Genomic DNA, 27,733 nt, shown 5'->3' on the forward strand with positions numbered 1-27,733 from the left:
AAAGCAAGCCAAGCTTTCTTTTTTAAACAAACTAATATGAATCAAATAGCGGTATAAAATAAAGAGGCATATCAGCATTCAGAATACCTCATTCATTCCATTAATTTCTTTGCATGACTATCATGACACCCTGTGTTTCAGCTGTGCAATGAACAATAGGCTGTAACGATTTACAAGGAGGTAAGTTCCTCTGAGGGCTTCTGGTTGCAACCTCATCTATGAAAATGAAGTTATTCACCAGAACCCCTTGATAGATTATTTCAATGCAAGTCCCTATAGTTCACTTATTGCTGAAAGCCTTGAAATATTATCATAATAGTTCAGCTATGTTGAAGTGATTGAATGTTCTAAAGTAGTTCAGGCAAAATGAAGTTGTTCTTACCGCTGAATCACTTTTAGAGTTCACTTGCAAAGAGGAAAATTGTTTGATATACTAAAATTAAAGAGTGGCCAAACTGAGTCACACCCTCTCCCCCCTCCCCCCAAATYGTTTAGGCATTTAAAGTATTTAATTATAAACATTCTAGAAAAAAATCACTTTACAGCCAGATTTGAATAGGGAGGATGTTTGTCTCTTAATTGCCTCTTCTCTCATCATGCTGTTCTTTGGAGTGGCTTCTCAAACTATCCAGCAAGCTGCCTCACCTTTCAGTATATACGCAGCATCTTCTGTAAGGCGGTCCCCATGTTTTATGTTCTGACCGTATTTTTCGCTTCCCTTGTGTATATGATGTTAGTTGTCTCCTTAGCTACGTTCAGTTTTGTTCTTTCCCATGAGCTACAAGCAATCCAGCTTAAAASTGCATTCTGATAAAGCTGTGTGGATTTTAAAGGTCACATTCTTTTCTCAAGTGAACACATCATTCCCATTGATTCACCTGCTGTTTCTGCAAACTCAGAACATTACTGATGACATTAATTATGTTAATACTCAAAGGTTTCTTAGCATGAGCTCAAGCTTTTCCAACATGCTAATTTGCAAGATCCATTTAAAATGCAGGGAAGATGGAGAGGAAGTGAGTGTTATCACATTGGAAAAGAGAACATAATTGTCTTTGTGCTGTTCATGCTTCTGAGATGGTCCTGCAAATAGTGTTTGGTTTTTCTAAGTTATTGATTGTTTCACTACCTAAGATGTAAAGCAATCTCCAGATGTGATCACGTTATTTTTCCTGCTGAGGCACTGGTATAAAAGAATTCTCTCAAGTCTGATCAGAGAAGCCAAAGAAAAGCCTAAAAATCATAGGCAGCAGAAAGCAGCATAAAACCACTACATTGCTTCAGCTTGGTTTTATTCTGTCATTGTAGCCTGGTTCTAGGAACCATTTTAGCATTTATTTCTAGAGGAAACAAAATAAATTTCTAATAGTATCAAACAAACCACTTCCACAGATCTGCCACAAAGGCAGCTGGTTCCYTCTGACAGGAGAACGTGCCCCATAAGCTAATGATTTCTGTATGTCCGTTCAATTTGAGAGCTTATTCCCACTTTAAACAACATTTTATTTCATGGACTGCAAATGCATTTTTCTTTTTCCTTTTACTTTCCTTTTTTTAGGAATCTCAGATCATATGCATTTTCTTTTGGAGCTTAGAAGTGGTTAGTCTTGTTAATTTGACTTCAGAAATGCTTACCAGAGGAGCGCACAGCACGCGCTGCTCTTCYGGAGGTCTCGTCCGGATGGCCGTTTGCACCGCGTCGGGGCAAGGCGGCGGCCGTCTCGCCCCCTGCGGACAGGCGCTGCTGGGGAATGCCCCGCGTTGTTGCTTCGGTGTGAAGAAATCAGAGACGGTTTGTAGATGCCAAAATTGGTTGCTGTTGCTCAGTAGCGACAAAAATTGCTGGAATTCATAAGAAGGTTAGCCTTGTGAGCTACAAAACTAGGTTCATTTGGACAGAGGGAGAAATGTTTAAACCACAGGTAYCTGCATCTGCCTGGTGTGCTGTTCATCGTTAGCTCAGATACTTGCAAATACAGGTGTTGAACCACTGTAATGTATTCTCTTTGGCCCTTTTCCCTTCTGATGGCCCTCAGCTTCACCTCACTAGGTCTGCAACTCTTTCCATAAAAATTTACAAACATTTTTTGCTCCTTTGATTTGAGGAAGAGGGGAAAAGTCAGTGAAATGGAAATCTGGCTTCATTTACAATATCGCTGTCTGTTACTGAAGAAATGAAACATTCTCCCATCCTGCTGCCCATGCTGGACACTTCTCATTTTCAGAGTTTCGGAGCTCATCATTTGTATTGGTTTTGTAAGAATACTTGCTTTTGTTTAGCCTCCTACAAATTCTGATTTAAATATTTAAAATTTGGAAAGATTTCAATCTGAACAGTTTCAAACAGTAAACTGGTAAGAGTGAAAATTAGAGGTAGACTAACAGAAAGCAAATGCTGTGCCTCATTCTGCTAGATGAATCACACTGTGTTGTAGAGTGGTCTCTTAACTTGTGCATTTTGTCGAAAATAGTGAATAATGATTTAATATTGAACCTAAGACATTCATAAGGCACAGATGTTAAATTGGATAATCCATTGCATTTTTATTGGCAAACACTAAAGATGATTTTACAGCATTTCCAAAGCATGCCAAGTTAGATGGCTTTCTCCAGTTTGATTAGCATCTCTTTGCAGCTGATCTGACTGCAAATTGACCTGCGCTGCTTTGTTGTTGTAGGCTTTTACAGGGTGCCTCAATGTGAGTGCCACTAAGATTATATATATAAAGAGGTTCAACCAGGAAATGCTTTCATGGTGTGAACATAGCTTATCTTCAGAAAGGCGACCTAAGGCACAAAGAGCATCTCTGTTATGTTCTCACAGGGAGAATATGACATATAGCAATGAATACCATAGCTTGACAACACGACCTGTCTGCCTGCACAGCAGAAATGATTTAAAGTCTGCTTAATATAGTGTAATGTACTAATATTAACTTCTGCCCTGTTAGCATCATTTTCTATTAAAATTAATGTAAGGTTGACATGGTATTMAGTAATATGTGTGACTGTCTTCCCAAGGATGGTCCAAGAATGGCTTAATCCAGAACTGCCTGATGTTAGACGAAAATTTGTTGTGGCAATATAAGATCCATACAGACAGCATCTGCAGGCAAAGATGCTGGGGAAAGGGGGGAAGGTAAAAAGAAGAGTAGTACAATGTTTACTAAGTATTTGCTATCATGTTCGGCTATTTGCTGCGATGCTATAGCTCTTAAATATATCCCTCCAACTACATAATTTGCTGTGAAATTACTTTGTTGGTTGGAGTGGATTTTGCTGCATTTTATCGTGTTTCACATTAATCCTTGAATTTCAATGGCTTCTGTTGCACAGCAATTTGTTCTGTGCAGGAAAGTTTAAAAGCAGCCTCTCTTAGGGTGAATACTAGAGTGTCAGGAGTACTTTGAAGCAATAATTGTCTTCCTTCCATTTGAGGATTTAGCAGAGCACCTTTCCAGTCCCCAGCACTTCGCGTTGTTTGGAGAAGCAGGTAACCTGTATCTTTTGCACAACTCCAGAGAAGATGGTTTATAATATCAGAGTTCTGAAAAAAAAACTGCTCCTGTAAGAGCTGCCATAGCACGAATTCTGACTAGTCTGGAACGAACCCAAGAGAGTATGCTGCTGTCTACAAGCAGGAGAAGGCGGCAGTGCTATGTAGATGCCAGTAAGGTCTGAGGAATAGCTTCTATTTTGTGTGTTTCTTTCAGTACTTTTATTATTAGCTAAAATGGATAGACACTCATTCAGTTCCTTCAAATACAATTTTATACTGAATTTCAGCCTTGGGCAAGGAAGAAAGACTCCTGTTTGCTAAACACACTGCCAACATTTATAGTTGTGGTTTATCAAACACTAAAGACAGCAGCATTTCTTTTGTGTACAAACAGAGTGAACTCAAGGACCTAATTCAGCAGAGTATGTATGCACATGCTTAAATTTAAGCATATGATTAAGAATTCTGTTGAAGAGGGATTTGAGAGTTGCAGTAAAAAGTGAGATCAGAGGTTCGGAAGATTAGAAGATGAATGGCATGAGTGGGGTAGAATCATAAGGCCATTTGAGTGATCTACTTCTTAAGTCTATCATTTGTTAGTTATTTTACATAACTTATTTTGGTCCTCAGTCCTCAGACTATTGATATAAAATAAACAGATGAGATGCAGATGTTCTTCTGGTTGAATATAAATTCAACCCCTAAAGGTTGATTATTATCATCTGTAACACTCTTTAAAAGAACATGTGCACCCATATCATGAGTGCCTGGTTGTGCCTGCTTTTCACAACCATGTCAAATCTGGAAATAAGGTTGGACAGTTCAGAAGCTTCACTGGGTCTGCCAGAAATACATAAGTCTGAATTCTTCAGGGCTTTCAGCTCTGCTTTGTCATTTATCCTGTAGGACAATTCTTATTTCCTCCTAATTGTTGAGATCCTGTTTGCACCTGGCATGTGTGAACTGTTCTTAATGATGCATTTCACATACAAAAAAAAAGCTAGCAAAGATGATAAAAGAGTTTCCCTTCCAGGAGCAGTTATGAACATTAGGCTTGCTTTTATTATGAAAGGTAAGAGTGCCAGCAGTTCCTGAGGTTTTGGAATGGTTTAGACAGCAAGGAACAAAATAAAAATGGACCACTCTTTGATGGAAGAAATGACACCTATCGTTCACTGCAGCTTTTGAGGTACTCAAAAAGTGTGAAACATTGCGATGTACAAGTAATAGTCGGGGAGATTGGGGCAGAAGTTCTTTAACTCCATGATACTATAAAATGATTAGTTTTGTTTGTACTCATCCTCTTCCATCAAAGTTATTCTTAAATACCGGTGTGGTAATACATGGAGATCCTTTGCAATGCTAAAACATTTAAAGATAAGCTTGTATATTTTGATTTCTTTGGAGGAAGTGATGTCTATGGCAGATAAGGAAAAAAAGAATTTCTATTCTGAGATCAGAAGCATTCAAGACAACAAAACTTGGATTTGGAAATACAGAACCATTTCCCTTCATCAGGCTAAACAAAGTAGTTCTATAAGGAAGCTAATTCATGTCATGTATATAAAGCACATCAATTTCCAGCTACTGCAAAGCTTTTATGTAAGATTTGCTGACCCAATAGGTGATGGCATATAAATAGATCAACAGTACACCCTTCCTCGTGCTGTTCTACCTAATCCTTCCTTGCCTTCAGGATTGAAGTGTATTTGATCTATTGAGTCTTTAATCAGACATTGTTTCCCATAAAAAGCCCCCCAAACCAGGATAATGAAAATATAATGGTGGAAGAGTGTTCTTCTGATTTTAGAATGAGAAACTGAATTAGAGAAATACTATTGTTCTTCTTTTTAAATTTATCTTAACTTCACAAGGTTGTAGCTACCTGGCCCTCTATCTGCTGTCCTTAACTACCCCTGCCAAGTAACTCTACATGAGCATCTTCAAAAAGAGTAATTGTGTTAAACCATATTAATGTACTTTCCCCTATTTGATAATACTTAAAATGCCCTCTTCATCCTGCCTGCAGGTCTMCACTGCTGCTCAGAAGATGGAGCACTTTTTATTTTTAGTAACAATATCTCTCATGCTGGGATGGAAGAATCTTAAACCAATTAAACACATTAGAAGATAACAGTGTGTGTGGGTTTGGTTCAAAATCTCCATTTTCTTCACTCTAGGGTATGGTCCTAGTACCAGTCCAGGATGACAGGAATAGTGTAATAAGCTGCTAACTAGGTAAGCAGTACCGCTTCTGCTTTGTCAAGTATTCCCTTGCCAAAAAGATCGCTAGTGATGGGTTTTACCTTTTTTTTTCTTTTATTACATTACAGTAGGTTCTACAAATGATCTAAATTTTGATTTAGGAAAATTTGTTCAGCTTTCTGTTTCTTTTTAAAGATTTCTTTTTTTTTTATGAGAAGAGAAGGAAAGGGAGAAGGAGGGGAGGGAAGGGAAGGAAGAAGGAGAGGAGGATGGAAAAAAGCAAGATAGTCCATTAGTTAGAGTACTGGTGCATCAGTTCTCTCTGAAATGTTGGGTTTGCCATTCTGGTTAGTGTACTGTCTGCAGTTCAGAAGTCACTTGTCTGCTCAGCTTGGCACTATGCAACCTACAGCCAGGCATGTGAGCTTTTAATTCTTGCTGAAATTGATAGTGAATAAATGGCAAGTTAACACTTTTGAAGAGCCTCATTTTTTGAAGTTAAAAGTTTTTGATAATCAAGTGCCCCATTTACTGAATTACTGTACTGCTAATAGTCAAGAGCGTTTTCATTGCAGGRTGTTGTGAAGATAAATGAACTTGTCAATGAGATGCTCAGATTGTCTCATTTGTTGTTTTTCTCTAGTACATGGTATTTGATAGATGGCATACTGCTTTCTACACAAGTAGCTTCACCATGGCTAGTTTTTATGTCTGTCTGTGGGAAGTTATATCTAAAAATGCTGAGTTCTTTGACATTTTAAATTAGGGTTGGGGTGGTTCCATCTTGCAAGTTGCGTTGGCTTGGGACTTTGATTTTTCCAGCCAGCAACCACATGAGGTGCCTAGCCCTGCTGCAGGTTCTTCTTGCCGTGCTGTTGCTGCTTGTCTCCCCCCGACATCCTGCCTGCAGCCCAGTCTCCCTCTGCTCCACTGAAGCCTTCTAGCTGTCAGCCACAGAGGTAAGGAAGAGGTTTGGGGTCCTGAAGATAACGGGAGTCACCTTTCTTGCCATCGGCATGAGGCTTTTTAGCTGTGGATTTCCAGTCTCTCACAAAGTTTGGTAGCTGAGGAACAGTTTCCACGTCCCAGTTTTCTGCCAGGATGTGGAAGTGGCATACAGGTCTTGCAGGGATAGTGTTTTCTGACTTCTCCCACTTTTATTCCTGAGTTAATCCCAAATCAAATGATCAGTAAGATGTGTTTTAGAACAAGTCTACAAGGACATGAGCAGACTGCCTACACTCCCTTTGCCTGCACTCCAAGCTGTTGCTAGTTTTTGGAATCTGTAAGGCCATGCCTGTGTAAACATGCCCTGTATATACACATGCCCCCCTTTCTTCTCCCCCCTCACCTTTTCAGGGGACTCGGGAAGTCTGGCTAGCCCTCGGAAAGGGAAAGGCTCCTCACAGCTGTTTTGAAGCAGCCATCATCCCTTCCCTCCTCCACGGACATAATTTTACAACACATTACCATGTAAAACAAAATTTGCTAAAGGATCTGTTTCTTCCCTGGACCTTTGGAAAAATATGATCAATGTGAAGAGTCTGTGTGAGTCTGCATGGAAACTGGGTATGTCAGAGAATGAATTATATATGCACATCTCTGACAGCTCCTATTTATTCCTAAGTCAAGGTCCATACTGCCTTTCGCTCTACCTTCCCAGTCATCAGTTCCGTGAGCAGCTATTGCCTCCCCTTCTCCCAGACAGTTTCCAGTGTCTTGTCCAAGAGGCTTTCTGCCAGGCTGCACTGAAAGGTCTGTTTTTACTATTTTTCCCCTGTCCTTTTAGACTCTGCTGCTTGTCTTGCTGTGGAAGTTTGGAAAGTACTGAGTTCGAAGGTTGCGCTGCCACAAACTAGCAAAAGAATGCCTATGGAGCCTTGCCCCCAGAAAGGAGTTGATTTGCGTGGCCTTGATCTCACAGATCCTGCTTTATTTAGACTGCTTGTGTTTATACTGGTGACTGCTCAGAGCCACTCTGAGCTGTGGAGCAGAAGCCTGCTGCGGGGCCTTGGGCTTCCTGAAGGATATATCCCTGTTCAAAATGGTATTGGACAGGTGTGCAGACTCCTTACTCTGATGTGTAAATAGCTGAGTTATATAATGAGATTTTTCAAAGAAACGCTTAAGATCATTACTAACCATCCCTTTGATAATTTGAGTTTTTCATACTTCATAACTTTCATAGCTAATTCATTGATCCCAGGTTTTTTGAAAGCTGGCAGAGCCTCACTTAATAGGAGTAAGAAGGGAGTATCTCTCTTTGCTTAGTGCTCAGCAGCTGAAGAATTCCAGTGAGTGGGAGTTACCAAGTCAACAACAATAGAACAACTATTGATCCTATGTTTTGTAAATTAGGAAAACAAGTTCAATCTAGTATTACTCTTTTGCTAATGTCATATAGGAAATACTTTTTTTTTTTTCCTTTTCCTCTTAATCTCAGAAAGGGAGAATAGAGAACAGTATTTGTTTGTGTAGAGGTATCTGTTACTGTTAGTAATGTTCTTGCTTCTCTGCAGCACAGTGGCATTGCCTTTATCCTTTAGAAGCAATGGAAAATGATAAATGAGGTTAACAAGCTTCAGTCTAAAGGGAAAACTGAATCTGTGAGTATACAACTCTTGTTGCATTCATCCTGGTCAAGGGTTGGTTTGTTGATTTATTTTCTAGGAAAAAATGCATCTCTTGTCTCCTGAGAATTGGAAAAGATTATTGTAACTCAGCTGGAGTGGCCTAATCCAGGGCTTAGCAAAGAAGAGTAGATTCAGTATTTAGGGATGTACATGGCTTGTTTTCCTTAATTGCTTCCCAATCAGAAATTGGATGAACCTTCGGGATGCAGAAACAGGGAAAATCCTCTGGCAAGGAACAGAAGATCTGTCTGTACCTGGAGTGGAGCATGAAGGTACTGTGTAGCCTTCCTGTGCATTTGGGGGCTGGGTAGTGCTGTATGTCTAAGTGACCACTGCTACTAGTATACCAGGGCTTTGAAGGACAGACTGCCTGGCTRTTAGTTGAGGCTTCCACCACAATAGCTGGGGGAGGGAGGCCCACACAGGGGAGGCCTGTTCCCTTCCTACTTCTGTCCACGCTGTCCTTCACTCTTTCCTATGCATGACAAAGCACTGGGATAGGTAATATCCCCTGTCAGTAGCTTTACTTTGGCTCTGTGAAGTGTGACCTCACTGAACTAACTTTGAAGGCTTTTCTGATATGTGGATATCACATATCACACAGCCAATCTCCAGCAAGTGGAGTGAACKTGATCATTTAATTATGTTGGCGACATTGATATATTTTTGGTTAAACATCAAGGACTGAGTTCTGTCTTGTAGTACTAGGACATACCTCTCCTATAAATTGGCCTATCTGCTGTGTCTGATGGAGGCAACCAGCTTATACAGATCCTTCTGTTTCCAGAGAATGTAGAGAGGRTTTGTGGCAGAATGCTGTGAGTCCAGTAGTCTTCCAGCAAGATTCCTGGTTTCAAAGCTAGCTTAAGGCACAGATAAATGAGTTGCCTCTCCTCATTTGGTTCCAAGTCAACATTCATCCTCTTTATGAAAAAAGTTCATTATTAGGACCAATAAGTTGTTTCAGGTCAAGAGTAACCTGATGCCAGGAAAGGAGGATGCAGGTCAGAGCCAGAGGAAGGCAGAGCTGTGACTGAGTGATTCCACATACCATTTCCCAAGCTTTGTCTCCTTTGGGCTGGCTAACCTGTACTCCTGTTCTCATACCAGTGCTATCTAACAGGAAACAGCTGTCAGTTTGCCTTAACAGATATTTACTCATGCCCACTGTACAGATGCCTGTATTTAAGAAAGATATTCCAGCACTTTCAAGTACAACTCTGCTAAGCGATTGAAACACAACTTTCAAAGGAAATGAGCTAATTAATCAGTTTGATACCTCATTTCTTAAACTGTGTTAGTTGCTTTGCCATCTTGATGTAAGTGTGTAATTTTGGGCATGAGYGCCCAGAGMAGCTAAAAAGAGACCTAGGAGGAATGAGGAATCAGGCGTTACAAAGCAGAAAAAAATCAGTCAAGAAATATTCCCATTCTTCCCAGATACTGTGTTATGAAAGCTTCCCCTCGGGGGTATGGCCAGTCTCTGAATGCTCTTCACTCTATCTCAACAGATGGTTACACTGCCTTGGTTCAACATAAACTACAGAAAGGTGTGTTTTGGGACAGAGTGGATGGTTGAAGCTGTGTCTCATGAGTGTTTGTTTTGTTGCCCCATTTCCCACCTGCTATCTTTCTCACATTGGCAAATGGTATCACCTCACTGTGTCTCAGATTTTGCTCACATATAAAACAGGARCCCTCACCTCCATCAAAGGAGCTTGGGGAATTAATTAAAATATACTCTGGCATGAGATTAATGCTATTGTACAAGGAACTGCTAGGACCTTATCAGGTGAGCAGTCCTGGTCATCCATCTTCAAGATGCATGACTTCAAACTGGCACAGAGGCAGAGAAGAGCTATTAGGAAAGGCCACTGAAAAGGCYTTTCCTAAGAGGAGGATGGTCTTCCTTAGGAGATGAGAAAAGCCATTCACATATAGYGTAGCAGGAAAAGAAAAGTGAGATGGATGGATTGTTCTCAATAAACAGGCTAGGTGAGGGGAGAGGTATCCAACAATGGAGGATAATCTGACCATGAATTAAGGGAATGTGTTGGGAAATGAGATTCTGAACCAGTCTCACAGYAGAAACAGTGACGACGAACAGACAGAGTAGTTGTTTCAGGATGGGCGCTGTAATGTGTCTGAAAGAYGTTACAGAGCACCAGTGTCAGCGTTCCGCTATGGCAATCCAGGGCAAATCACAGTCGAAACATGGCAAAGATATAGCATCAAATATATAGGAGACTGAATAAAATATTTTTCATTTAAACAGAATTTCTGTTTGATTTAAGCACAGGTTTCTTTACAAAAATGAACTCTCAAATTTGAAATTGTGATACTCTATTAGTATTTATCTTACTATTACCACAACACTAAATAAGAAGAGTATTAATGTGGTATTGGATTGCTGATGAAGTTTTAAAGTCAGGATCTGAAAGTTGTGAAAGATCACTGCCTGAGCACCTGAAACTGGAATTTAYTATGAACTATGCCAGCTTTTGATAGTAGGAGTCTTTCTGATTATCCAGTTTTCTCAATGCAGTAACAGTGCATTCAAAACTGGCAGACAATTAGGGAAATGCAAAACAGTAAAGTTTTTCCAATATGTAAACAAAACTAGGAGTAAGCTGCTGTGATCTAGGACTTGTAGAATTACCAGGGTTGTTCCCAGTCATCACAGTCAGCTGTCATTCACGAAATACAAATAATCCTTCCATTGGCTAAGAAAATAGGTAGTTTTGAATCCAAAATGTGTTTGGATAAACTATTTTTCTTTCATTTTCATGACCCAAATGATTAAGATAGCTTTGTTCAACTATATAAAAACATAATGATATTGATACTTTAATTGAATTTCAGTTTCTAGCTAAGTGCAGTTTGGCCCAAAACTGGTTGYTTAGTAAATAATAAATGTGCCATTCATCGCTTTCTAATCTAATCAGAACTAACTGTCTGAATAAATGTGTGCTAACTATATAATTGCTTAAATAAGTTTGCAAGTATAGTTTATCCCCTGGTTAACAAAAAACAGTACTACATTTAGGATAAAGTCTATGCTTGTGTTTCAGTGTATTTTAATGATCCTAACCAGTGAGAATCAAACTTCATCCTCTTGTATCTTTTTAAAGGAAAATAAATGTAAAAGTAACGTGAGTTTAAAATATAAATGAAAATTTTCTACTTGATGGTATAAACACCCATTAACATCTCTTAGATCAGGAATTTAAAGACTTTGCAGTCCTACTTTTATTAAAAGTAACCCTTTATTTTGCAGTTTCACAGTACTAGAGTAAACCTTCTCATTAGTCTGTCTTGGGAATGAAGAAATGTAATTATTAAATTGTGGAATAGTTTTAACAAGTCATTGTACACTTACCTGCAAAGGGGATGTTTATTCGTAACAGGCTGTAGTCTGTACTTGTGAAGGYAGTACAGGATGGTGTCAGGTAGATTTCTATGCAGAAAAAAGACTAAAAACAATGAGAGAACTTTTGCATTTAAAAAGTTTTCCCTTTTTAAACTTTTTTTTTAACCTTTTTGGGGGCGAAACATGGTCTGTGTGCTTCTCCATGAGCTAGGCTAGTAGCTAACACTCCTTAACCCTCCAGCTCTCTAGATTGGTTTCATATCAAGGTCCTATTTAATTAAACCATTTTACGTTAGATGTATTTGCCTGGGGTTTGGTGGGCTGTTCCTTTCATTAAACAGCAGCTTGCTGTCTGCTTATGGGCATTTTGATAGGCTTTCCATTTAGGGACAATTTAGCTCATTAAACAYATATCATCTGTATTCCCTCCCCTCTTTACTTCTGATAAATTTACATGAAACTTTTCCTAATACACTAGAAGGATTCTGTACAATTGTATAACTGCAGTATGAAGGACTCAGCAGCAGTAGTAATTTTTTAGTATATTGCTTCCCCCCCCCCATTCTCCTAATTAGGACCTTTCAGAGGATTAATCAGTGCTCCCAAACTTCCTTCTCTTACTCATCCACCCCAGAAAGCCTTATGAAAGCTGTTTCAAGTATGGTTTGCCACTTGCTCTTGGTATCTTACCCATTGCAGGAGCTCAGATGCCTTGGATTGCCAAATTACTTTCTCTCTTAAACTGTATAGCCCAGCACTGACTGTATTACCTACGCAGGGCTGGATGTTTGAGGAACAGACATTTGGTATACTTTTACAGAATGACTCCTGGAGAATGTATGAGATGACTAAAACTGCTGCTGGTCAGAGAAGTAGCCATTTGTGGTTTGATTGGGATGCAGAGTCTAAAACAGAAGCAGAACTGATAAGAGTTTACACATTTGCTCTGCAAAGCAGTCTTCTGGCTGCTTGTGACCTTCAGCACACTTCCTGAAGTAAAAAAATTAAGTCATGTTTCATATTTTGACTTGAGGAATTGTGGGTTTTAGGAAAAAAAAACAGCTGCAAAACAGGAGTTTGAAACACCAGTTTTGCACTCCTGGTTCTGTTACCAGTTTCATTCCTGGCTATGGGCAAAGTACTTAACATGTTTGCATCTCAGTTTTCACCAGCATAAAAAGCAAGCAGAGGGAGTCCTTTGTGTCTGCATTTCTCCTACTACTATGCGCTTGTACTAGCACTAATCATTATTTCAAAGTATAGTATAAAAGCACCTGAAGCAGCTGTGTTTGTTTTGTTGTGTCTGAAATAATGATTGTTTATCTGTTTGACAGCTCGAGTTCCTAAAAAAATCCTGAAATGCAAAGCTGTGTCTCGGGAGTTAAACTTTTCCTCAGCAGAACAAATGGAAAAATTCCGACTGGAACAGAAAGTTTATTTCAAAGGGCAATGCCTAGAAGGTATGCATCTGCTCTGTGGGCAGTCCTGCTGCGGCGCAGGGAGTGCCCCCCATTATGGCAGGGATTATAGGGACTAAGATGGGTTGAACGTGGTTATTTTAATTTTTCAGAGTAGCACTGAAGCACTCATCTTGTCAGACTAATGGGCCACAGTATTAGGAAAAGCATTTCATAAGTGTATTAGCACTTAGTTATGTAAGCAAAAAATCTAGGTAATCRTGCTTCAGGGCATAAATCCACCACAGGCTGCCTGAGGCTAGGAAACAGGTTATTTTAGAGGCATCCATTATGGGGATTCATGCATCTTCCTCAGAAGCACCTAGTGCTTGGCACTACCACACTGGAGACGCGCTGGGCGCTGGTTTACTTTGGTTACAGCAGTGCCATTGAGAATTGTCTGAGTGACTCCATAGCTGCAGATCTGATCTCTTCCATTGCAGTCTTAATTAAAGGGAGGGGAGGAGATAAAACACGGAGCGTCTTGTATTTTGGGCAACTGGTTGTACACTTAGTCTAAGCTAGATCTGAGGGGATGTCTAAAACAGAGGAAATGTGATTTCCCTGTTCTCAGTTAAGCGTGATGGCATTTCATTGATTGTTAAGAAGTTGCATGACTACTACAGTTTAGAAAGGGAGTATCTTCTTTAAGAAGAGGGCAGAGTTCAATGCAGTTTAAGCTGTACAAAATAATTTAAATGTAAAATAGCGGCAGCACAGTAGGACAGTTCTCCAGCCTGTCAGGTGAAAAGCAAGAGGACCATTTGTGGATTTTTYCCCCTTTCACATGCCTCTGGATCTTCTTTTTACTTTGCAGAATGGTTCTTTGAATTCGGTTTTGTGATCCCTAACTCCACAAACACTTGGCAGTCCTTGATAGAGGCAGCACCTGAATCACAGATGATGCCAGCTAATGTTTTAACGTGAGTGTTTTGGGGCTAAAGAATCTGAGAGCAGGCAAAGAAAAAGTAGTACATGACATTTCCATGTGGGCCGTGGTGGGAATGAGGAGAGGGAGCAGCTACCACCCCTAAAATCAACATCACTACTGTTAGCTATTGACAGATGCAAGGGGCTAAGCCAACTTTATTATCTTCTTTATTGTAAGTTAAATTTGCATTAATATAGCAATAAAAATTTGGAGAAAGTGGAACCACTCTTTTGTCAGAGCTGGTTTATTTTTTTGAAAAGTGATCTGTGAAAGGATTAAAAATGTTTTGCAGCCTAGTGCCCTTTATATCCAGGCAAAAAAAGAGATATTCGGACCATTTTCAAATCCAGCTATTGATACCTGAATCTTGTCAAAGGTGGGTGTTATTCAGGTGATGTATCACTCATGGGCRTTGCTCTAGTGTTTGTTTCATTACTACCATTTTGCCACCTTTGTATCTTTCACGTTGGAGTATAAAATAAGCATTTAGTCATATGRAGTTGTATCTGGGGATAAAACAGCCTTAAAGCTAGGAAACAGGTTATTTTAGAATCATCCATAATGGTACTCACACACCTTCCTCTGAAACATCTAGTCCAGGCTACTGTTAGCACATTGACTTTGAGAAGGTCAGCTATCTCTAGGACACTGATCAGAATAATGTATGGTGGGCGCAGCCCTGAAGGTAAGCTGCAACGCACAAGCTGTGTAAGGTGAAAGAAAAAATACCTCCTTGAGGGAGGCCACTGGGAATCTGTAATCACTGACAAAAAGCCACCGTCCCTGCTGTGGCTGATGTGGTGCTAGATGGGTGCTGGCAGACACATGAGGAGTATGTTGCCAGCAGAGACAGAAGGGAATAGGACTCCTCCTGCCAACATAAGGCAGTTAGAGAGCAGCCAGTCTTATCGCGAGGTCGCTGTGTCCTCTGGAAGACCTCCCTCTCCAACGTTTTCCCTATCGCTCCCTGTCTGGRGAAAAGCCAGTCACACAGAGAAGGCACTGGGATGGGAACTATCCCCGATTTCTATTCGCAGCACATTTCAAAGAGATGGCAGGCTCAGCAGAGAGCTTTGGTGTTGGAACAGTGCTCCGTGGCACTTTGCTCAGGACTTCATAGATGCTACATGCACCCTTGGCTCCTGGAGCTGGTGGCTTTTAGTCAGTACAAGCAGAGCCAAATTTGGGAATGAGAATAAAGAAACAAAGACATCTGCAAGTTGGTTTTGATCATCTCAGCAAGTGAAGCAGTTTTCTGGACTGGGCTCTTTGGAGGTGACAAGTAACCATGAGGATTTTCCCCRATGTCTGTCCATTTTTACAGGGCAGCCCATGTCTCTTTTCGATTCTTGGAGGTCTCCTAAAATCATTCTTGAGGGCTATTCAGTAGAATCACCAGTCCAAAGAAATCCAAAGGGTTTCTGTGGCCCAGAGATAACAGTTTCTTTCAGCTGCTGAGACTTGTAGAATCCCTCACCTTCTGATACTCCCCCAAACCTCATGTTTGTCTCAGTGTTTCCTCAATAGCAAGAGAGAATGGAGATATGGCTTTTGGAGCTAAACAAGGTGCTCTGCAGAATGACTGGGAATATCAAATGAGAACATTCCCTGATATTTGAGTTCAAGCATTGTCCACTCTGTAGCAAAAGCCTTACACTCTTCCCAGATTCAGCTTTGCCAGTGCTACAGGTATCAAGAGCCACAGTGGAGATKCAGCTGCCACTTTGATTTTCAAGAAACAGGTTATTTAGACAATGTCAGATCACATCGCTCGGGTAGCCAGGTGTTGTAGTGGCCACAGTGTTCCTACCTTTGTGTACTAAAATTCAAAGTCAGCAAGTTAAATCATCAGCATTTATTCACACCCAAATCAACATTTCTAATGCAGTTTRTGTAAGATGTGTTTTCGAATGTCTATTTGCATTTAAGCTCCTCTTGAGGAAAATGACACATTAAGTTAATTGAAGTAGCTCACTCAGCACTAGAGGATACAGAATAAAGATTTTCCATTCTTTTTTACAATTCACTGCTGGAGAAAGGACTGTAGGTGCTTGGACTGCTATTTTATTTTCACCAACAGAAGTGAGCAGAAGCGTGCCATTTGTGACCACTCTTTGCCTGGTACAGAGCCCAGAAATGGGGCAGCAGAGAAAGGATGGGCAGAACTGCTCCATGCAGGAATTCAGTGGAGAGATCCTTCAGACTCAGTGCCCTAGGATCAGGATGTAGTGCTCACTGCATGCGCCTCCAAATTAAAGCTAATTTTGTGGAGATGTAAGAGGCTAGCCCAGGCCTGTGAGAGCATTGAAAGGGGCAGTCATTTTCTACTCCATTTGCATTCTTCTAATATCTCTTTTTTCCTCTTTTCTTTCCACAGTGGTAATGTTATTATAGAAACCAAGTTCTACGATGATGACCTCCTCGTAAGCACTTCCAGAGTGAGACTTTTCTACGTTTGAGATGGGGCTTTTTGGGGCTGTTTTAGTTTTCCTCCATACAGTTCTTGGTGCAGAACCCCCTGACTATCCAGTGGAAGACACTTCCTGTAGGCGGTGACCCTGGGGACCAGCTCAACGTGGGTTGTGACCTTTGCCCATCAGTTATTTTGCTTTCTCCTCTGACAAGAGCAGACCAAACCCTCAGAGACATGACCATCTGCTCAGCAACGGGTTGGGGAATAAAGACTGTCTCTGAAAATGGGCAAACAATGGTCATGCAGAACCAATACTGTAAATTACGTTAGTCTCATCCTTTGTACTTCTCTGGATCTTGGTATAATCTCCCATTTCCACTCACATCAGCTCTCAATGCATTTTGGATTTTGGGGATTAAGTTAACCTTTTCATTTCTCATATTTTAGTTTTTTATCCTTTCACTGGATTTCTGTGTTAACTGGTCCACACATCTTCTTACCCTGAACTTGTAAAATAGACTGTGATATCACCTAATGTAATTAAAACAAATTTCTCAATTAAAACATTCCTACCGTCCAAAGAATGGAAGAGATGTTAGTTCTGTGTTTTTTCCTTTATTATAGAAGTGTCTTCCAGCACACAAACTCTTTATCACTCAAGCCTGCAGCAGAGCAGGGCTTTCCACCACCTTGCTTCTTCCTCATGTATTTACTAAATTTCCTTTCGTGCAGCTGACYGTGTAGGAGGGATTTCCTGACTACTACGACCATTGGCAGGGTTTGTCCTTGGCTTCATTTCTGTCCTTTAGTCTCTCAGGACAGTTTGTTCGCTTTGCCCAGCCAGTGCTGAACCAGGTTTCTTGGCCAGCACTGCACACTGTTCTGTTTTTCCTAGTTCCAGGGGACACTCAAACCTCACTGCAAAACCAGCGCTCTCCTGAGTCTACCAGCATCGATCCTGTGCTGGGCTGTGCTACATGAAACCTGGCTGGGGCCAGGTTGCTGATACCCACAGTCCGCACGTGTGCATGGCTTTAGTGACATAAGGAGGCAATTCTGCAATTTGCAGCTACACTATCCCGTAGTGCCATTGAAAATTCCCATCAATAAATACAAATCTTGGGAAGCATGCACTTTAAGCTTCTGCTGTTAAACATCACAGGCAGCTTTATGATCACTTGACACCTTGGTCAGCCTGTCCTGTGGCAGGCTTCAGGGTTTCAAATTCTCAAGGGAATCTTAGGGAAATTAAATGCATCATTTCAGATCCTACATTCATCCACTGGGTGTATGCGGGAGGGAGTTTAAAGCATAAATTATGTTTTTAGGTAAACTGACGTTGGATCATTAATCCCCGTGAGAAGAACACTACCCATTGTAGCAGCTTTCTCATGATACCTTACGGATGGATTTCAGCCTGCTGGATTCTCAGGGCAGAGCCTTCTCAGCAGCGTGACCTGTGCTAGGCCAACCACTATACAAAGAGACCAACCAAAACTGGCTTCCAGACCCATCCTGAACTATGCCCAGCAACAGCTACGTCTCCTTCTATGAGGGTCAGAGAGGAGAGGGTGCCTGGGGCCAGCAAGGCTCAGCTGTATGTGCCTGAGTTGGCTGATCTGCAACTGGYTCCAGATTTCTGGGCTCCTGATGCAATCCCACTTTCAAACTACATTTCTGATACAAGAAAAAAAAAATACTGCAAAGGCCAGGTGCAACGGTACTACCTCTGCTTCACTGCCTTGCAGTCTAAGCTGTCTTAGCACATGGCAGTGTTTACACCGTATGAAATGCACAACCGTATTTTGATATTTACAACTCTGACTGCAGCAGGGCTCACGAGCACTTAGCCTCAGCTACATAGACAGGCAGATGCGTTTCGTTTTGACAAGCTGAGCTACAACAAAGTGGCAGGAAGCATCTGAGCTTAATAACAGATGTGATATCTAGCAGGAGCAGCAACTGAATCTAATCTTTTTTTTTTTTTTTTTCAAACAAGCTTTGAATTCTTGCACCTAATTAACCTTATTGGCAAAGAWAACGTCTGCAGGGTGATGCCCTCCTTAGAGGGCTGTGCACACTCCAGCCTGCTGCCGTGCCAAGGTCTTGGCACGGATTTAGGCAGCCGCAGGAGAGCCGGCYGGAGGGTGCTGCCGTGCTCCAGGCTCCCGCGACAGCCAGCCCGCAGCAGCTGGAGATGCACGTCAGGGGGAAGCTGCTCTCGCCACTGTGTCTTCCACAGGGGCAAGATGGGTGGGAAGAGACCCCCTGGAAGGAAGGGGCTTGTACGGACACCGCTGCTCAGGGACCCACAGCAGCARCCTCGGGCCGTGCTGAACCAGACCCATCCTCAGCTTACGCGAAGGCCTCCTGCAGGCAGCCGCGCTCGGGCACCTGCTTCCGCCTGCAGCCGTCCCAGCGGCACCGCGTCCCCAGCCCCGTCCCGCGGCGCTCCCGGCTTCACCGCAGGCCCTTGGGGCCCGCCTGGCCTTGGCGGGCCCAGTGGGCCCAGYGGGCCCAGCTCCCCGCGGCGGTGGCTCTGCAGCGGGTCATTGCCGCCCTCAAGCGGCTCCGTGGGAAATCGCTCGCAGCCAGGCTGGGTTCGGGCCCGCTTGGGCCCCCAGCCCAGCCCGGGCAGCGCGTCCTTCGGCCCGATTCGGAGGTGAGGTGCCACCGGAGGAGCCAGTGCAGGCCCCGTACTAGGGCCTCGGTCAGGAAGGACGCCGCAGGGGGCCCGCTGAGCGGCCGCGCTGGCTCTCTGCTCCCGCAGGAGGCCGGGGGCACGACGGGCTCCGGCCTCGCCGCTGGGGAGGTGGCACCCGCGCGGGCCGGGCTGCTGCAGGGTGCCGAGACAGAGCGGGCAGCTTGGGGACGACACTTTGGGGGGGGAAGAAAAAGGAAAAAAAGAAAAAAATCAAGTGTCATTTGCTCTGCCCTCAGGCCAGGTCTTCGCCTGGGGCTGGAGGGAGAGGCGTGGGTCAAAGCGGCGGGGGAGCAAGGGGAGGGCGACGCACGGCACGCGCCTGCAGCTCGAGGCGAGCTCGCAGCTCCGTTTGGGTCCGTCCTGCCACCCCATCTCGGCACGGCGCCCGGGCGCCGGCGCCTTCCCTCGGACGAGCGACTCGCGCTCCGCTGCTGGCGAACTGCCCGGCRCGATGCCGCTCCGGCGGGTGAGCGGAGCCTCCCTAACGCGGTTAATCACCCGATCCGCCAAGGTTGCCCGCGAACAAAAGGCGCGGCGCGGACAGCCCGGGGCCGCGTTACGCTCGCCGCCTGCTTCGCTACTCTTACCGCGGCGGCGGGCAGGTGCCTGCCGTGGAGGCGCGTGGCCCGGGCCGGCACGCTGCAGCGGGGCGAGCGCCCGCTCTCCCGCCTCGCCCCCCGGCGCCTCCGACCCCGCGGCGGCTAAGCGAGGGTGCGGGTTAGCACGGCGCAGGCGCCTGCCTCCGCGGGCCCGAGCCCCCGTGCGTCCTCCCCGGCAGCGAGGGCCTCGCCGCGGCCCCGCGCCCCTCTCGCTGGCCGCCTGCTCTCAGCGCGCCTCGGCCCGCGAGCCTAAGCCCCTCCGTGGGCTTACGGAGCGGTTCAGGAGGAAGCAGGGCTGCTCCCAAACCCCCCACCACACACACACCGGCACGAGCCGAGAGGGGACGAGCCGGAGACACGAGGAGCGAGCGGAGGCGGCCGCCCGGTGCCGCGCACAGCCGTGCCCAACAGGGCTGGCGCTGCCCTGGGCGCGCCGGGACGTCTCACACCGACCGCGGCAGGTGGAGACCAAAACGCTGTCGGGGATGTGGGAAGAAGCCCCGGGAACAACCCCCAGGCCAGGGCGAAAGCCCTGCCAGCACYGGACTGGCAGAGCCAACTGACCTGGCCAACCTGGAAAGCAGAAGCAGCCTGACGCCAGCACCAKGACCGATCTCCAGGAGGAGAAAAGCAGAGCCAGACACAACGGCCGAGGCCAGGTACGTTCGGCTCAGGAACAAGGGGCGCTGCGGCCTCGGCGCCCCTCGGTGCTTTCCGGGGTCCCAGCGTTAGGACAGCAGAAGTGCAGGAAGCTCCCGGGCACGCGCCGGGGCTAACGCCGGCGCTCACGCAGGGGCAGGCCGCGCGCCGAGCCCTCGTGGCCCCCTCGGCCCGGCAGCGCGGCCGAACTCTCGGGGTGCGGGCAGCGCGCGGGCGCCCGGCTTCCCCGGCCAACAGCGCTAGATGGTGCTGCAATACAGCAATATCCCCCCGGACCGTGCAAAGGCTGCACGGTGCCGGACGCGGAGAGGGGAGGACGCCGTCCCCAGGCACTGCGTGGGCTGGGGGACCCCAGCAGAGCCACCAAGCCACCGGAGGGACAGCTCGTGCCAGGACGAGCCGGGCCCCCGGCCTTCCCCTGGAGAGAGGGTCGGCCACCGGGGCTAGGGGCAGGCAGAGCCCGGAGCGGCGACCTTTGGGAGTGGGGCTGCTCCCCGCCGCAGCGTCAAACGCCCCAGCGTCTCCTGCGAACGCCAGGGCCCCTGCGCCTGGCGCCTGCCTTCCCTCCTTCCCCTTTGGCCCTGCCGCTGCCAAACCGGCGGACACAAGAAAAGCCTCAAGAGCCCAGGACGCGGCCCCGCGCCAGGGGAGCAGCCTGCCGCGCAGGGCGCCCCAGGACCACCGCGCAGGGCGACGAGGGCGACCTGCGGGAAAGGTGCTGCCACAGCCCTGCTCTGCCCGTGCATCCGGGACTGGCGGTGCCCGCGGTGCCAGCCAAGGCAGCCCGCAGAGTCCGAGCAGCCCCAGCACCCAAAGGGAGCAGGAGAACACACATCTCCCTCCCCCCATCCCAGCCCAACGCGTGGCTGGCACACGAGGGGCTAAGTGGCCGCCCTCTGCCAGGCTGGAGAGGCTGAATGCAAAGACCCCGTCCATGTGGATCTGCAGCCTGAGCACCCTGCTCCCGTGGATTCTCTAGGGGCTGATATGGTTGAGCTGTCATGTCCCCCAGCTGCTGCACTAAAAGGGTCTCACCTCTCTGTCCTCCTGTTTTCACAAGATTTGCAGGATCTTCATATCTCTGGGACTTCTGCTTCYGCCTAGCATGGCTGGGATGGGCTCAGTGCTCAAGTGATGAGGGGAACAGACAGACTCACTCATACAAGTTCCATTTTCTTCAGAAAGTGCTGCAAAAGACTCTCCAGATCCCTGCCTACACAGAAGTGCTGGGACTCACTGCTTCTTTGTAASTCTCTTCCTGTGTCACACGTAGCATGGCCCTGCAGAGCAGCCTCCAAGCCTCTCCACCATCCATCCACCCWCCCACAGTCCCCCACACTGGGGCTCCTTGGTAGCACCGAGAGGCTCCACAGCCAGAAGAGCAGAAACCACAACCCTCTTTAGGGTATTGCAGAGTCAAGGATCTCCCTCACTGCTGCCCTCAGAACAGGGGCAGCTCAGCTGAGCACGATGAGGACAACAGCCATCAGCACAGGAGAGGAGAGAGGATATCCAACATCCATGCAGGATGAAATACAGCCACTCCACCCTGGCACATGCTCCAGGGCGAGCACCCAAGAGGAGCAAAGGAGAGACATAGAGGCCCCAGAGAGAGCTGGCAGCGGGGACTGGCATCTAGCTGGGGCTGGGTTTCAGACCACAAAGACCTYGTCTTGGCAGGGAATGGGCCAAGCCAAGGACCACAACCAGAGCTATGCCTGCTTGTGCAGAGCTCCCTTAGCCTTTGGGAGAGACAGCTGGGCTGGAGAGGCCCTGAGGCACACAGCAGTCAGGAAGGAGATGGGAACCATATCTCCCGCATCTGTTAYTCTGCATGGGCTGGGCTTTCCTGCCTATCCCCAACAGCTCACCAGGCAAGTGCACAAATGTAACCTACTAATGAGGTGCACCTTCGCTATGTGGGATGGGTCAAGATAAGCCAAATGCCCTAGATTTCCTCAGCTCACTCCCATGTCAGCTTGCCCAGGGGCACTTCACACCCTGAGCTAAGTGGCAACTGCTCTGCTGAGAGACCTCTTYGCTTTTTTTTCCCCAAAGCAATATCCCAGTAGTGCTTCTGCTTTTCTGATCTTGAGGAGTCAGGCCCCAAAGGTTGTTTCACTTGTCAGACTGCAAGTAGGCACYGATCATTCCATCAGCCCAGGTGTAAAGTGCACCAGTAGCCCTAACTCATGTCTAGTCTGAAGCTGAAGTCCCACAGGCAGGTTCTCTGCCAAACCCTCCAAATTGCACTAAGGCTGTGAAGGCAACAAGAACCATTTAGCAGTGCTTCAATGAGACTAAGTGAAAATTATAGCTGGTGCAGTAAAGGATGTGTCTTATCAGCTTGAGCCTGTCTTACTATAGGCAGGAAGTCAGGATTGGTGATAAATCAGCTGGTCCAGACCCAGGCCAGTTGCCTACAGTCTGTGGGCTCAGTCCCACATATGCAAGTTCAGGAAGGAGAGTTAAGCTGGGCTCTCTTAACTAGTTATGCTGCTAATGGCCTATGATGTTTGATATAAAGGTTTCTTCAGTGTGTTGCACCTTGGATGGACCACACAGGTGTCATTCTCAGTTCACCCCGTTGTACAGCCACACGTAGGACAGCCATGTTGCTCCTGCTGAGGCCCAGACACAGAGTGCTTGGGATGGGATGGCCTTGCTCCACATGGTGTCACGAGCAAGCCAAGCAGTAGTCACCCTTATCCATAAGGATAGTCTACACTTCCTACAGCCTCACACAAAACACCCTGCAGGTCTCYTGACCCCTAGGTTTGGAAGCGAGTCAGGCAGTCTTCAGTAGTCAACAGCCAGTTAGTACATCCCAGAACAGCTTCAGCAGTTCACACACTGACACCTGGGACAAGTTTGATCAGAGCCCAAGCTGGAATCAACTGGACACGGTACCAATCAGGACAGAAGGAAAGGAGCAAGGTTAGTATCAGAGTATGTCTGCTCTGCAGGTTACAGCTGGATCTTCGAGGACATAGGTGAGGAACTCAGCATGGTCACACCCTTCCCTCRAAGGGCACAGAGGCCAAGTGCTCCTCATCTCCAGTCTTGTGGTAGCAGTCCCACTGCAGAACCTAGCCCTGTTCACAAGGCYRYGGTGAAGGGCTTCACGCAGCCCCAGAGAAGGAGCTTGCCAAAGTCACGTTTCTTCTGAGCATCAGAAGCAAATTGGATTCCCCAYACTTTAGCAGGCAAATCCAGGTACRWGGCWGGCTCACCYCAAAAACCATTTATGAGACATCTTCAGCAGTGTCTTCAGCTGGCATGGATCTTGTAAGCCTTCTCCAGGTCAGGGAGACCTCCTTTGATTCACAGCCCCCAGCTCAAGACAACAGCCAAGTGTTTGATCACAGATCCCATTGGCACTTCACATTTACACAGCAGGCACTTTGCAGCATCAAGCCACCAGGTGATGTGAAGAGCCATCATCAAGCCCTGCTGCACATGCAACATCTCTAGTGCCTTATTCACAGGAGACAGAGGAGCTCTTCTGGAGGCAATTATTCTTCCAGTCACTTCAGCTGCAGTCAGCTACCAAGGGGAAGGAAGAGGTTCCTAAACCCAGATCTTAAGTGTTTACTGAAGGCTTCAAGCTCCTCCACAGACCCTCAGCCCCGGTGCTGGTTGGGCAGCTGCAGAGGAGATGGAAAGCTGCACCAGTCCATAGACCAAAACCAGCAGAGGCAGGAGGATGCTCCAACCTCACCAGCCACAGCGCACTGCAGATGGCACCACATCGCTCTCCCAGGCATCAGCCGAGGCAAGCAGAGCAKCCGGGGCCCCTCCGCAAAGCGCCAGCCCAGCCCCAAGGCACCTAGCAGGGGCTGGAGCAGGGAACAAAAGCATCTCATGGAGGGGCAGCACAGGGGCCTCAGACTTGCCAGCCAGTCAGCCCCACAGCACCCCCAAAACAGCACCCCCACCAAGCTGCCACCTCCCCCACACAACCCAGCAAGACACTGCCTGCGCTCCCTAGCACGGCCGCCGGATTTTATACCCCCCAGCTGGGTGTGGCTGCACCTGATTGGCCAGGACTCCTGACAAATGGCAGAACTGGATTGGCTGAGGCCAGCCCCACTTGACCTGTGATTGGTGGGCTGCTGCAACAAAGGGTAACACGGGGTTGGCCAGCAGCAGGGACAGATGGCAGTGCCTGGTTGGTCAGCAGGGGAGACGGATGATGGCTTCAGATTGGCTAGAGCCAGGCACTGCTCGATTGTGATTGGTGGAGAGCAGCACGAGGGAGCAACGGGGGATTGGTGGGGAGAGAAGGACAGGTGGCAGCGCAGGATTGGCTGGGAGGCTGCACTGCTGCGTGAGGATTGGCTGGGGCTGGGTTGCAGGGCAGCAGAGCCTGTGGAGGGGGGAGGTCCTGGAGGGTCCCGTGTGGCGAGCTGCGCCCGGTCTCAGCTCCCCACAGCTGCAGGGGGGCGCCTGGGGCCGCCCGCGCTCACGCAGACGGCCGGGGGGCTGGCAGCGCCCCGAGGAGCCGGGGCGGCCGTGGGGAGCGGGGCAGAGCCTCTGCGCCCCGGGGCACGCTGGGGTGAAACGACCTCGCTCCCCAAGCGCGCGGCGCGCGCCCGCTGCCAGCTGGGCGACGCGCGGCCGCCACAACCACGCGCGGCTGACATGCCAGCTCTCCCTCCTACCCACCCCTCGCCCAGGGGAGAGGCGTTGGGGTCCAGGGCTCCCTTCCTTCCCTCGGGGAGCTCAGGTTTGAGGGGGCAGGGAGAGCCTCTCGTTTTACCCGGCGCAGCGGGGGAGCCCATCGCCCTGCACAGGGCACACAGCAAGGCCCCGGGGCAGCCCTCCGGAGCCAAAGCCCCACTACGGCTCCGGGCGCAGGTGCTCTYCCCGCCCCGCAGAGCACAGCCAGAGCAAAAACACGTCGCCTCCGGGAGACGGTTGCCCTGGCGCAGGAGAGCAGCGGCGGCTGGTGTCCCCCGGGCTGGGCCGCTCCCGCGCCGTCGCTCGGCGGCAGCCCCGGCCGCAGCCCCGTCTCCAGGGGGTCCATCCCCGCCGCAGAGCCGCAGTCGTGCCCGGGAAACGGCAGGGAAACGCAGGCAGGAGCCTCTCGCAGAGCCGCCCGCCGCGGGCATCGCGGTCCCTCCCTGGGCTGCGCGCACCAGCCCCGGAGCACCTCTGCTCCRCAACGAAGCGTGGCTCGGCCTTCAGGTGACACTCGGCGGTGSGCTCTGCCGCGCTCGTGTCGTCACGTCCTTCCCGGAGCAGGTGACAGGTGACAAGCATGGCCAACGAGGCCTGAGAATCAAGGCTGCTAATCTGATAAGCTATCAACTAGCACTACRATTAAGTTGGATAATTAAGGACAGCCCAGATCTTGAGCTTATTTGCCACTGGTGTAAATACAGAGTAAGAGACTGCACTGCTCCTGGGGATGAGGAGCTGCGACTCTTGCACCCAGGGCATTAAACACACAACTATTTTTTCCCCCATCCTAAAAAAAAAACAAAAAACAAAAACAAACAAACAAAAAAAAAACCATCCCCAGCATCTCAACACTAACTGCCAGGATTCAAGTGCAAGTGCAGGAAATGAGACCATCTGGCAAAGCTTTCTCACAGCCCAGGTCAACGGGGAAAGGGGAATTGCTCAAGCCACACTGTGATGCGAGGAGGTTTGAGGAGCAGACACAAGACGGGTTCTTGCAAACRGTCTCTGCACACCTGGCAAAGCAGGCTGAGCTATTCTTAGCTCCAACACCCTAGAGGAGGGAGGAAAAATTAGTTGGAGGAGGAAGGTTAGGAGCAAAGCAACTGAGGTCTAGGCTGTTACAGCATTTTAGATTTTGTTTTAGAGAACCACCCCCACCTCCAGACTCTCCTGTAGTCCCACCAAGAAACCCCCTGCTCACACMCCAGGAGCATCCCTCAGGGATCAAGTCTCACTGCTGCCCCATACCCCTGCTGAAGCCCAGCCCTGGCAATGCTGTAAACAAGGCCTGTGCTGCAGCAAGCAGCCAGTCCCCAAGCCCTCCCTAAGCAAGGGGAGGTTATTTCCACAGCCTCAGCACCCCTCACCCCAAAGACGGAGGGTAACTCACCCGTGGGCCAACAGGCAGCTGGAGTAGGTGTTGCAAGGAAGGGTTTTTGTTTGGCTGTGTTTCCTTATCCCCTCTTCAACAGCCCAAGGAGGTGCTTTAGAGCGACTGGGTGCTTTTCTCCTACGATCTCCATAATTTCAAACAGACACCATGCAGAGCAGCGCCCTCACAGAGACTACCAAGTACCTCCGGCCCCAGGCATACACTCGCTCCCATTTAGGCCATACTTTCAGCAGGTTCCCTGTCTAACCAAGCCTGAAGGCAGCTGGAAGATGCACAAGAAAGCAGGCTGGGGCAGCTAGGTGGGGTTTGGACTGCAGACGCCCTCCCCAGAGCACAGCCRTGAGACCATGCTGCCCTCCCGTCATCTTCTGCCAAGCAGCGCCGGATGGCAGAGCCTGCGCTACAAACAGCTGGGATCAACGTCCCCAGACTCCCAGTTAATGGCTCCTGCCCCCCCTTCCCCTCTCTCAAACTCTCTTTCCTGCCCAAATCCAAACCAAAGAAAGAAAGAAGAGAAAGGAGAAAGAAATAAAAACTAAAACAAATGAAAACTAAAATAAAAAGCAGCAGTTGGGAGGCAGCTCTGTTAGGACAACTCAGCAAAATAAAATTCCGGTTTATTGTTGGACAACATTGTTTCACACATACATCAAACAGGCCAAAAAAAGAAAAAATAAAAATAAACAGCAACTTCATAGACAGAAAAAAAAAGAAAAAAGAAAAAAAAAAACTTTATCTTTGGCCTTGCCACCTCATACAAACCACAATCTATGGTACAGCTAAAGTACATACACAAAAAAAGTTACTGGAATGCTCGAAATAAGATTGTAATTTTTTTTTTTGCATTTTTATCTTTTTTTTTTTTTTTTTGAGATAATGGTTTGGGCCTGGTCACACCACAAGTAAAGTCAGAAATAGGTAACAAGAGAGATATACACTTCAAAGCCCCCCTTTTGGTCAATCCGAGATCACTTAAAAATGGCGGACCTCCTAACAATATGTACAAAAATATAAAATGTAAATAAAAAATACAAACAAATTCTCCTTTAAAGTACTTTTAAGAAAGAAAGCAGGGCCTTGAAGTTTTGGTGCTTGGGTGGGGAGGGGGTCTGTGGGGGAATGGGGGTTTCTCTCCCCGCTAACGGGTGAATCGTTTCATATGTTCATTAAATGGCAGCGC

General features: G+C 47.2%; 1 protein-coding gene across 5 annotated transcripts in view; it reads left to right on the forward strand.

The window, feature by feature from the left end:
* Positions 1 to 17,092, forward strand: part of PDE6D (phosphodiesterase 6D) — a 36,822-nt gene extending 19,730 nt beyond the window's left edge. The window contains exons 1-7 of one of the 5 annotated variants that reach the window (XM_085325185.1): positions 6,527 to 6,663; positions 7,494 to 7,610; positions 8,521 to 8,609; positions 9,849 to 9,887; positions 13,042 to 13,167; positions 13,982 to 14,087; positions 16,473 to 17,092. In XM_085325185.1, the coding sequence (XP_085181311.1) occupies positions 8,528 to 8,609; positions 9,849 to 9,887; positions 13,042 to 13,167; positions 13,982 to 14,087; positions 16,473 to 16,554 (435 nt within the window). In that variant the 5' untranslated portion in view covers positions 6,527 to 6,663; positions 7,494 to 7,610; positions 8,521 to 8,527 and the 3' untranslated portion in view covers positions 16,555 to 17,092. The other 4 variants (XM_085325184.1, XM_085325182.1, XM_085325186.1 and 1 more) reach the window with 4 other exon arrangements.
* The last annotated feature ends 10,641 nt before the right edge of the window (positions 17,093 to 27,733 follow it).

Source organism: Rhea americana, unplaced genomic scaffold (assembly GCF_003343005.1).
Source record: "Rhea americana isolate MKP2758 unplaced genomic scaffold, rheAme1 scaffold_96, whole genome shotgun sequence".
NCBI lineage: Eukaryota > Metazoa > Chordata > Aves > Rheiformes > Rheidae > Rhea > Rhea americana.